Below are 12,436 nucleotides of genomic sequence, written 5' to 3' on the forward strand. Positions count from 1 at the left end.
TGAAGGAATGTACAGATTATAAAATTTAATTTTGTCTGATTTTTAGCTCCTTTAAGTTGCGTTGTTATTGAGAGTCCTTACTCAAACCAAACACTCAACCTCACCGGAGTATTTTTGTCTCGAACGGGAGACTCCGCCCAACTCCACCCCAACGGCCATTTCTTTGCTCTAAACGCCGCCGGTTTCTGTAGTCTTTCATTTTTGTAACCGTCCCCGCAAATTGTTCTACAGAAAAGAAAACAAAATCTTTTGAAAACGCCAATCCAAGGGAGGGGAAAAGCAGTTCCATTAAAATTTTAACTAAAACCACCGTGCTCCGCCTTGATGGCAGCCGTCTTCATTATCGGAATCTTCCAATTCTTTCATTCAATTGATGAAAACAATTTTTTTTAATTATATGCATCCTTTTTGTCGTATTTCAACCGTATCGGATCATTCCCCGCTCCAACCTTTACCCGACAACGTCATCGCCGCCATGCCGCCTCCTCCGCCTGCAACGACCTTAACAACCACGTCTTCTTCCCTTACTTCCCTCAGATCCAACTCGGAACGGTCCACAGTCCAAATACTATGCCAGAACAATCAACATCGCCGTAGTAGTAGCGTGGATTTGAATCGGATGAACCAGAGAAATGGGACATTGTCGGGAAGAGAGGTTATCACGGGTCCAACTTCGGCTCCTGTACCTGCTCCTCCGCCGCAAGTGGATGTGAAGATTAACGACATCGTAGGGAACGGAATATCGGGAGTGCTTTACAAATGGGTGAATTACGGGAAAGGTTGGAAACCGAGATGGTTCGTTTTGCAAGACGGAGTTTTATCATATTATAAAATCCACGGACCTGATAAGATCGTTGTTAGCCAAGAAACGGAAAGAGGATCTAAAGTTATAGGCGAAGAGTCTCTCCGTATTATCTCCCGCCATCGCAATTCCATTTCTCGTCGTCCCCTAAACCGTCGCAAACCCTTTGGTGAAGTCCACCTAAAGGTTAAAATGAAGAAATAATAATAATGAATTAATGGGAAAATATCAAATTTAAAATTTCAATTGTTGAATTCTTGATTTTTTCTCAGGTTTCTTCAATAAGGGAAAGCAGATCAGATGATAAGAGATTCTCGATCTTCACTGGAACGAAGAGGCTTCATTTACGAGCTGAGACGCGGGACGATCGGGTTGCCTGGGTGGAGGCGCTTCAGGCTGTTAAAGATATGTTCCCTAGGATGTCAAATAGCGAGCTCATGGCTCCGATGGACAGTGTGGCGGTTTCAACAGAGAAGTTGTGGCAACGGCTGATGCAGGAAAAGGTAAACGAATTGGCTATCCAAGATAGTGAACAGATTATGAAGAGTGAATTCTCGGCATTGCAGGACCATCTGGTGTTGCTTAAACAGAAAAAAAGTCTTCTTATTGACACCCTGCGTCAGTTAGAGGTATGTGTCTTTAAAATTATGAACAATGCTGATTGATTGTTTCAGAACAAATACATTGACTCGACTCCCTTTTCTTTTTCCTTTTTTCTCTGTAGAAATTATGAAAGGTATGTTTTTTAGGATATATTTGTGCATCTTTGTGATTGGTGATTGTTGAATTTCTATCCGAGAAGGGGGGAAATTTTAGTTTCCCTACTTAATTCCTGTTAAGGCAAGCTATAATTCTGAAGCCTCTTGCCAATGCTCTGATGTAGAAGTTGAGAGGAGTCTGTTTTAATTACTAAAACATTGGTGGTATTGTGGTTGATTCGAGATAAAATAAATGTCAGTAGCAGTGATACATTTGTTGTGGGGCTTGTAGTCATCTTGATGATGGCATTGATGGCTGTGACAGTAGCAGTTGTGCTGGTAGTTGGATCAGTGATATTTTTGGTAGGTTATTTGATTGGATGGAGCAAATTAGATGCGTCTGGCCTTTTAAGTAATGAGAAGTTTTCCTTCAAACTGGAAGAACTTTAAAATCCCTTGACTAGAAGTTGATATACTCTAATCATAACCAAGCATTCTTTTGACCAAGTAGCATTTAGTACACATAAAAAATGTATAATTGTCATGTTTCTTATTGCCTATTTTTGGGTGTTTGGTAGGGTGTGTTTTCTCTTTTATGGAGTGTCCCTTTTATGTGATTTTTCCTTTAGAATATCAACATGTACATGCAAAGTAGCTTAATTTATTTGATGCTCAAAGTACTAATTTCTTTCTAACTCTCTTGCTAGTGTACTTGTTTAGAGGTATGCCCTTTCTTTTCAGTAAAAGACTGTTTCTTTTCTCTTTATGGTTCAGTTGCACTACCATCTTGTTCATTAAAAGATTTAGTTGAGCCCTTCTTCTTTTCTTTTTTTCGAAAATAGTTGAGCCCTTCTTGGTTGTTGAAATATGCAACTTATGTTATTGGAAGCATACTAACGTCAGCTTTGCCCTTTAGATAATTCTTTACTAAAATTTGACTCTTGCTAATTTGTTATGACATTGGCGCATTGCAAGGAGTCCTAGCCTTCCCCTCTTGCTACATCTACATTCTGTTGTTTTATGACCTATAGTGAGGCATCTTGCGTTTGAAGTGGATGAAGTGCAGTTGTCTGTCAAGAGGGTTACAACACTGCAAGAAGTTCGTATATTCATGAGCATGTTTTGAGATATAAGTAACTTTTCCTTGGGTTATTAAGTTATATAGGTGAACATTAAAATTTCAGGAGCCTTGCTAGTTGTGTGGCTTATGCTACACCTTAAATTGGTTGGGTTTCATTGTATTTTGCATCTAGTGAAAATTGTTGACTTTTGATATTGCAGCAACATGCATGTTGAGGTGATTGTCTTTTCTGCAATTCTGATTTATATATTTATCTTTAAAGTGGATGCTATTATTTTCTGTCAATAATGGTGTTCTTATCTAGTTATCTCTAAAGAGTAACTTCTGAAACAAAGTTTTTAATCCTTATTTTAGTATTCTTCTCCTTAGAAACTGCTGTTTGTACTTTATTTTGTAGACAGAAAAGGTTGATCTGGAGAATACAGTGGTTGATGAGAGCCAAAACAAGTTGAATAATATGGGGGCTTCTTCTATGATAAGGCAAGACAAGTCTAGTGGTAAGATTTTAGATATTGAAACTATTTATTATTAACTGTTGCTCCTTAATTTATGATCAACTGTTTTTTTTGGATAATAATTCTATTATTCGCGTGCCTGAGTATTCACTGTACTTATTTGTAGAGAACTTATAATGCTTGTTAACTAGAGGTTTGTATATAATCTTTGTTATTGCATTTTAGGTTAATCTTCTTTCCATCAATTTGAAGTTATTATTCTTTGTTCTTTGCCCCTTTTCTTATGGATTTCTCATTCCTTTATATACATCATTTAGTACAGAGATGGACTGCCAGATAGGCAGGAGCAGGTTTGGTCACGGTATCTATGGTCTCCCCTCTGTTAAGGGAGAGTACATGACCATTCTGCTACAACCCATGCTTGTCCTGTTCTGGAGCTCACTTATAAAAATAGTAATAGGTCTGATTGCTTAGTTATAGAAATTGCTTATGACATTCTTTTATTCATGTTCATTCACATCATTGTTATTACTTAAATATTTTCATATCATTGCTTTCTTTGGTTAACTTTCTTCCCCTTCTCTTTCTTCGAATTCTTACTCAGAAGGAAGTGTAACTGACTCGGATGATGATAATGAAAGAGTTGATGCTGCAGAAGAAGAAACTGATGAAGATGATCATACTTTCTTTGACACTCGCGACTTTCTATCATCGAGTTCTTTCAAAAGCAATGGATCTGATCTCCGGACACCATCTTTTTCTTCTTCTGATGAAGATACTAATGCTGCTGATTCTGAAGATGACATCGATCCTTACATCAAATCAGTTGGAAGTAACTTTCCTTGCATTAAGAGGCGAAAAAAGTTGCCTGACCCAGTTGAAAAGGAGAAAGGTGTAAGTCTTTGGTCTATGATCAAGGATAATATTGGGAAAGACCTTACAAAAGTTTGTCTTCCTGTTTACTTCAATGAGCCTCTTTCTTCTCTTCAAAAGTGTTTTGAGGATCTGGAATATTCATATCTGCTTGATCGTGCATATGAATGGGGGAAAAGGGTGAGTCTTTGGACTCCGAATATTTTATTTTAGAGAACAGAGCATTGGTTTCAAAATGAAATTTCCTACGCCATTATTTTATCTATCATCACATCACGTCTTTCTTTAATGTAGTAATTGTATACACAGAGGCTTTACCTAATTCCCCCCCCCCCGTCATTTCTCTCTTTCGTACATATTTTGTACTTTACTGTGCAAAAGGCTAGTTGCAATGCTTATAGCAGTTCATTCCATTCATAAACTTTGACATTCTGGACCCCCTGAAACTCATAATTCCCCCTCAAAAACTTTCAGGGGAACAACCTCATGAGAATTCTTAATGTGGCTGCATTTGCTGTGTCTGGATATTCTTCAACAGAAGGAAGAATTTGCAAACCCTTCAATCCATTATTAGGGGAAACATATGAGGCTGACTTCCCAGATAAAGGCGTACGCTTCTTCTCAGAGAAGGTTTGTCTCGAGATATTGTCTATCCTTTTTTATGTTTTGTTTTTCTGCATTCACACAACATCATTATTCAAAATTTAAAACACTATCAACCTTGCTTAAAAAGTCAAACCTTTGATGGAAGAATAGGCCTGGTTCACCTGGCCTACCTATAGTTTTACTTTATCAAATTCAATATTCAACTGATTATACATATACAGTTGGTTTTTAATTACCAATTACTTTTTTTGGTGGATATCTCAAACATAAAACTATTGTCCTTAATTTTGACTTTCCACGTTTTATTGAGTTCATTTTACCTGGTTAGTACAAAGATATGAAGTTGAAACAAGTTTGCTAGGCCTGGTGTCAGAGTTGCTGTACTGCATGAGCTCTGCATGTGTAGTATACTGTTGATCCTTTGGTTCACAGAAAGGCAGAGTGTGGATTTCCCTTTTTAGCTTGCCTCTCCCTGTTTCTTATTCTGTTGATTCCTTTTTCATTTTCGTCTTAATTCTCATCTAAAAACTTGCTACATCAAAAACCTTGTTTGGAGCAACCACAGTAGAGCATATATATATAGGGTGTTAGGAAGTAGTCACATTTAGCCAATCGTCACCAAAAAGGATATAGTTTGGTCACCAATCATAAATGAATTACTGGGTAAGGGAAACATGAGTGTGTGCTAAAGATTTTGAAAAACGTGTGTAGTTACTTGACAATCTTAAACAGTAACTTATGAATTTAGGTGTTAATAAAGTGGGCAACATCAATTGGTTTCTATATATCCCTTTTATAGTATTTAGGGTACCTGGAACAGTAAAGTGTGCTGCGTGGTATATTTTTTCTGGAGTTCTCTTTTTATACTGATTTACTTGTTTCTGCTTTGATATGATCTTATGAAGTTACCGATAATTATTCCATTTCTTGTGCCAGGTCAGTCATCATCCTATGATTGTAGCATGTCATTGTCAGGGTACAGGATGGAAATTTTGGGCTGATAGCAATTTAAAGAGCAAGTTTTGGGGTCGCTCAATTCAGCTGGATCCTGTTGGTGAGTTGACATTGGAGTTTGATGATGGAGAAGTGTTCAAGTGGAGTAAGGTATAACCCCAAAATTTAAAAGAACAAATATGTATACGTATGCTAGTTGTAACCAACTTTAAAATCCTTTGCCAGGTGACAACATCAATATACAATCTCATACTGGGAAAGTTGTACTGTGATCACTATGGTACTATGCGAATAGAGGGGAATTGTGAATATTCATGTAAGCTGAAATTTAAGGAGCAATCTATCATTGATAGAAATCCTCACCAGGTGATCTTTCATCTTCCTTAAAATAATCAATTTACTGAATATATCAACTCATTTCAGTAGAATCATGTTTATTCTTTTATCATCTGTTTAACCATCTTTGACATTTATCAGTTTATAAAACTTTATTGCACTTCAGGTACATGGTGTAGTCCAAGATAGGAGTGGAAAGACAGTGGCTACATTATTTGGAAAATGGGATGAGAGCATGCATTACGTGAATGGAGATTGTTCTGCAAAGGGAAAAGGACAAGATTCTTCAGCAGAGTCCCATTTGCTTTGGGAGCGGAGCAAGCCTTCTAAATACCCCACTAGATATAACTTGACACAATTTGCCATCACATTGAATGAGCTCACTCCTGGTCTGAAGGTGATTGTTATTACAGTTTTGATTGGATTATGAATTAGGCAGCCATCTAATAAATGCATTAATTAAATGGGTGATGTGAAATTCCATTCTGGACTATGTAATTTCATCTACATGCATAATATACATATTAATATACACATACATATATATTAAATATATCTAACAAATCCTTAATTACAATGTTAGACATCTCCCATGGGTGCTTCTAGGTTCTAATAGTTTGGTTTTTGGTAATGAAGCTTCTTTGTCACTGAAGATTGAATTATTTTGCATCTGCTTGAATCTATAAGAATTAAATGGATTGTGATACTAATGCACCATCTAGACACCAATTCTCAGAATTGGTAGCAATAATTAGGTTATTGATTTTAATCTCCTCAATGCATGTAGGAAAAGTTGCCTCCTACAGATTCAAGGCTGAGACCTGATCAAAGGCATCTGGAAAATGGGGAGTATGAAAAAGCAAATTCAGAGAAGTTGCGGTTGGAGCAGCGGCAACGACAGGTAAGTTTTATTTTTCTTTTCTGCATTGTTGTTCTCTGTGTGAGGACGCAAAATGGCTATAGAAGAGTTTGAGAGTCCGGGTTGTCATATCAAGCTTAATTACACGAACGTTTCAAGGCTCTTTAAAACTAACCAGAAAATGCCAATAATGTAGTAAATGCATGAACTGTGAGTGGTGCATATGCAGGTAGAGCAGCAGCGTGAAAAAGTATCAATGTTAGGTATTAAAAAAAGACAAAAACAAATACCAAATGAGATTTTCATCGAAATCTAATTTTGTATCCATGGTTGCTTTATGTTCAAAGGATTTAGCAGTTTAAAAGTATATGTAAGCAGTCACTGTATTATAGTCAAAAGTACGGTGTGATTGTGTACTATGAAACTGATTATTTTAATAATTGTGCACTTGATTTTGTTGCAAACAAGTAACACCGATAACAGTGTTGATTAAAAACCATCTAAATGTTGATAAGGACTTCTAAAATCTTACAATATGGAGCTGTATATAAACTAAAGCAGCAAAATAATGTATTCTATGAAAGAACAAATGTTTTGTCGGATTTCGACTCATATACTCGGTTAGATTTTGGAAGTTTATAGCATCATTTAGACAGTTTTCCCTGAACACTGATATCAATTTTTACTTGTTTGCATCAATATCAGACAAACAAAGATTAAGACTTAGTTGAGTTTTGACTATGCAACTGGATTTAGAAAATATGTTTTGTCGGATTTCAACTCATATACTCGGTTGTATATGGTCTGATTGGACATTTTTCTGGATCGGAACCAGGCACGGAACATGCAAGAGAGAGGTTGGAAGCCAAGGTGGTTTGCAAAGGATAAAAACAGTGGTTCATATCAATATATTGGTGGATATTGGGAGGCTAGAGATCAAGGGAAATGGGATTCATGCCCTGATATTTTTGGCCAAATCCCTTCTGAACACATCCTTGACTAAATTACTTGTCTTTTTTCCTTGTTGATTCTTCAATTTTTTTCACCAGATGTGAGGGGGCACACATCAACTTGGCCAAATCACCTCCGAGTTGCCCCGACAACAATGTAAGTTTAGATTAAAAAGTTCATCAAAATAATAATAATAGAAGATTATTGTTTTCTTTTGCCCCATCCTGTAGCGCCTCGGTTGGATATTTGATGATGTGAATGTTACTTGTGTGACCCAAATACCAACAACTCTTGGTTATGGTTGCAAAATTTTCATTGTAAAAAATACTTATACAAGAGGTTGCCCCAAATTAAACTTCTAAAGTCTCAAGTAAAATGATAGCTTTAAACAAGTTTTGGTGATTGTTATTATAAGAAATCAAATTGCGAAATGAATCTAAAATGTTTACATGCGTTATTAATAAATTGGTTTTTCTTGGTAATTTTTAGTCACGTAATTTAGGTCTAGCTCTTCATTGTTGTTTGAAAAGTGTTGCTTGTAATTTTCAGTCATTTAGGCCTATTTATTGATGTTAGAATATATATATATATATATATATTTCAATCAAAGCAGTTGAAATCGATAAGCAATGAAAAACAATAAGCTTTTGAGATCAAATATGCATTTCAAATAACTTTTTTAACTTAAATGTAAATAAAATAAATAGTAATTTTATCTTTTGAAAAGTTACTGTTAGTTATGAAATTATGAGAACACTTATTTATTCTTCATATTTGACAATGAATTATACTTTTTAACATGTAATTAAAGTAATTTTTTACATACAATTGTGTAAATTACACAATCTTACTTATTTGAATCATAAAATTTAAACTTTAAATTCTAAATTATAAACCCTAAATCTTAGATTTTAAACTTTGAGTTAAAATTTTAAACTAGACACGTAGTATTAAAATAAACATATATGTGTAAAAGTTTATATATATATAATTTTCTTTAAAATAAACATTTTAACTTTTTATAGTATTTTTGGACACAATAAAGAAACTAAGCAAATTAATCATTTTAAAATCCATGTAATAATTAATTTTTTATTTATATTAATAAATAAATAACCAAATGTAACATTAATAATACAATTAAGTACAATCAACAATTAGTTGATCTAGTAGGATAAGGTATTGGATCTCTTAAGTAAGGTTAGAGATTTAAATCTTAGCGTTTGCGAATGGAGTAAACTGGGTTGGGAGGGTTGTCCTTGCCTCTACAGTACCCAATTCAAAATAATCGATTATATTGGAAATCAGTGATTATACCAAAATATAAAATTAAGTAACTTAGTGATTAAAGGGAATGTTGTTCTCTATAAGGATATTAAAATTCCTTTTAGCCTCTGAGACTACTCAATAGAATTTATTGGAATTTTTGAAAATACACATATAATCTTTGATATATATATATATATATATCTTCTTGTTATATTCTTACTCTAGACTTTCATATTAATTCTCTTATATTAATAGATGTTTGTAATTATTTCATGTATGTCACGTTTGAATTGTGATAAAGTCACTTGTCGATATTTATTATGTTTTATTATTATATTAGTTGATGATGCTTATTATTTAGCGTTGAGAATAATGTTTATAAGTATCTTTTACTTTTATTTTTTTAGAGTTATTAAATTGAGTTTCTCTTTTTATATATATTTTTATATGCCACTATTTTCATTATTTAGTTGTCAGTTTTTGCTTTTTAATGATCGTAAGAGAACTAATTGATCAGTGTAATTAGTTTTATAACATCCCAAATTCAACCCAAAATAATCGATGAATTTGAGAATGTCACATTCGAATGGCCAAAATAAATCACAAAAATTACTTCAAAAACATCACTTAAATTAAGTAATTTAAGAATAATTAAAACTGAATTAACGTGCAAGTGTATAATATAAAGAGGGTTCACAAATGTGAAGATACATAAACAGTTATATATAAAATACTGAAAATAAATCAAGTGAATTTAAAAATATAAATCACTAAGCATCTTAAGAATAATACATGTCTAATATAAACTAAACAAGTATTATACTAAAGAAAGATATCAATTTAAACTCCCTTGTAAGGATGTTAGTATTCTGACTCGAACATAATCACAATATACAAGAATAAATAATTTAAAGCCTGAGATTTAAGAAAATAGTAACACTCACTACTCCACATATATAACATGAAACAAATAATACAAACATATTAAATATAAACATGTCCTGAGATTAATGTAATTCTCTTCGTATTTAAATGGATAAGTGAGTATTTATCTCATGATACTTAACAATTCACGAATTACAAAAGCAAAACATATATACAAATAAATTGATGTCACAAAGATTAAAAAAAAAAAATACCAACATTCGTAAAAAGTATAGGTTAAATTTGAAAAATTTTAAATTCTTCGTATTTATATGGATAAGTGAGGTATATGATATAAATAAGCAAACATATTAACTATTTGAGTTTTCATTAAATTATAAATTAATTTTAGTTTGACCACTAAACTATAATTATTCAAATAATTTACCTTAAAATCTATATAAAATAAACTATTGACTTACCATATAAATCTTAGCCAAAATAAAATTGAAATGAACGTGTAATTAATTAAACTTAAGCTATAAAAAGATCAAGTCAAACAATAGAATTATTACATTTATATTGTCAGCTCAAAATTAAAATTTCTTACTATATTTTTCTAAATATAAATATTTTTGTATCTGAATTAATCAGCTAACGTGAAGTAAACTTGCTTCCGGTTTCCTCTCCATTTGTTTTCTTCCATTTTTAGTTTTCAAATTTCGCCACTAATGATGGTCTGGAGTCGTAGAGATTAGTTGACTTTTATGCACATCGAAATCAAATGAGGCTTTCACGTTTCTGATTTCTGTAAAAAGTATGGAAACTGAAAGTTTCAATAAACTCCATTGTGATTATGATCAACACGATGCCAGTTTAATGTTATGACCATCTCTACTATTCATTCATCATTATTTTAATTGTAAAATCGAAGATCTGATTTTATAATTATTTGGGATTTTATATTATTCGTCAATCAGAGTAAATAAATAAGTATTATTTTTTCTTAAATTAATAAAATTGAACATAAGTATGTATAAATAGTTTATGTTAACAAACGAATTCGTTTGTTAACTCATTTATTAGTTTGTTTATTTAAAGTTTATATCTTTATTACAAATGATAATTAAAAATATGTATGTGTGTTTTATTCGTAAAATAATTATTAATGTATATTCCATTATTTGATGTCTAAAAAAGTAAAAAAATATGTTTTTTATACAATTTGTTTGTTTATTATTCATGAACCTTTTTTAAATTGTTTACAAATATATTTAATTATGTTTTTATGCATGCAGGAACACAACATCTTATATTGAGGACGAACTTTTAAAATTTTAAGAAGTGAACTTATAAAATTATAGAGGACGAAAATATATTATCAATAGAAAATACATAAAAAAATCTAAAATCTAAAATGTATGTTAATTTAAATTTTTTTTAGATGACGATTGTCATTAGTCACCGTCCTTGATTCATCCCTATATTCACGTTAATGTTCGTGAACATATTTAAGAATAGTAAATGAATGGATATAATTGTATATTATTTTAAAATAAACATAATTTCATAACTTAATAAAGAATAGTGAAAGTACAAAATAAATTAAAGATAAACAGCAATGGGTTTGTTAACCCTCGACTCATTTACAACTCATGTTAAGAGTTTCACTATTTTTTGTAATATTCAAATAATTAATTAGCGGAACCTAAGTACTTAATTAGTTAACGGTTTATAAGTTTGAATTGCTTGGTTACACTCAATTGCTTTAGAAGTTTGAATTGCTTTCTCAAGGTCTCCCGTCACACGTGGCGTTAAAGTACGCGACATGGCTTGCACGTCGTACTTCCAGAAAGCGACGTCGTAAAAATTGATCATTCTGATTCATGTGGATTCCACGTTAAGTTTCAAAACTTTAATATACCATTAAGGAAATATTTAGTTATTATTTTTTAATATTTTCGATAAAAAAATTATCTAAATTATTAATATTTTTATATAAAATATTAATATTTTTTTAATATTTCTTGTAAAGTATCTAATAATAACAAAATTGGTAGAAAAAAAATAATATTTTAAATAGTATTTTATCGAATATGTTAACAAAACTGATAAAACGTTTAATAATAACAAAATCGAAAGAAATAATAATATTTTAGATAATTTTTTTACTGAAAATATTAAAAAAATAATAACAAAACTGATAATATCATTCTTTAAGCGCGGAGACTTCTCCGGATCCCACTGCTTTGCCAACTCACGCCGATGGTTCCATCTTTCGAAAGCCGTAAAGGGTTTGGATTTTCAGACAGATTAGAGTTAAGCTAACACAGAAAACAGGGTAAACTTTCTATATAGTCACTGAACTATTGTAATGCTTATATTTTGACTACTAAACTATTAATTTTATCAATTAAATCACTAAATTATTAAAATTATTTCAATCAAATCACTAGCCGTCTAACCAGACAATTAAATATATTTATATAATTATATATCTGATTCTATTTATTTATATATCATATCAATTTATTCTTAATTTTAGTTTAGATAAATAAATTCAATTCTTGAATTAGATGTACATATTAAAAAAATTAATTTAATGATTGAAGGGAAATCTTGAGAGTTAAAATGTGAAAAGGGAAATCGAACCTAAGAAAGGAGAGGTTAGGAGAAGTACCTATTGAC

At 31.9% G+C, this 12,436-nt stretch overlaps 1 protein-coding gene across 4 annotated transcripts; it reads left to right on the forward strand.

Moving 5' to 3' along the window:
• The first annotated feature begins 78 nt into the window (after positions 1-78).
• On the forward strand, positions 79-7,835 carry LOC120180585 (oxysterol-binding protein-related protein 1C-like). Of its 4 annotated transcripts, none has more exons than XM_039185896.1 (10): positions 79-988; positions 1,075-1,431; positions 2,979-3,078; positions 3,641-4,089; positions 4,384-4,539; positions 5,452-5,619; positions 5,695-5,835; positions 5,972-6,202; positions 6,593-6,706; positions 7,500-7,835. In XM_039185896.1, exons 1-10 carry the CDS (start codon positions 374-376, stop codon positions 7,665-7,667), a joined length of 2,499 nt encoding a protein of 832 aa, XP_039041827.1. In that variant the 5' UTR covers positions 79-373; the 3' UTR covers positions 7,668-7,835. The 4 variants fall into 4 exon arrangements, with proteins under 4 accessions (XP_039041827.1, XP_039041828.1, XP_039041830.1 ...); XM_039185897.1 differs by having other exon boundaries at positions 3,644-4,089; XM_039185899.1 differs by lacking the exons at positions 79-988; positions 1,075-1,431 and adding an exon at positions 1,659-1,863 and having other exon boundaries at positions 3,644-4,089.
• The last annotated feature ends 4,601 nt before the right edge of the window (positions 7,836-12,436 follow it).

Source organism: Hibiscus syriacus, unplaced genomic scaffold (genome assembly GCF_006381635.1).
Source record: "Hibiscus syriacus cultivar Baekdansim isolate YM2019G1 unplaced genomic scaffold, ASM638163v2 tig00112498_pilon, whole genome shotgun sequence".
Classification (NCBI taxonomy): domain Eukaryota; kingdom Viridiplantae; phylum Streptophyta; class Magnoliopsida; order Malvales; family Malvaceae; genus Hibiscus; species Hibiscus syriacus.

What these genes read in the sequence shown, in the direction of transcription:
- LOC120180585 (XM_039185896.1), top strand. Translation starts at nt 374, where the DNA reads ATGAAAACAATTTTTTTTAATTATATGCATCCTTTTTGTCGTATTTCA. An exon ending in CATATGAATGGGGGAAAAGG is followed by an intron (nt 4,090 to 4,383) that starts GTGAGTCTTTGG and finishes AAAAACTTTCAG; the next exon opens with GGGAACAACCTCATGAGAAT. An exon ending in TACGCTTCTTCTCAGAGAAG is followed by an intron (nt 4,540 to 5,451) that starts GTTTGTCTCGAG and finishes TTCTTGTGCCAG; the next exon opens with GTCAGTCATCATCCTATGAT.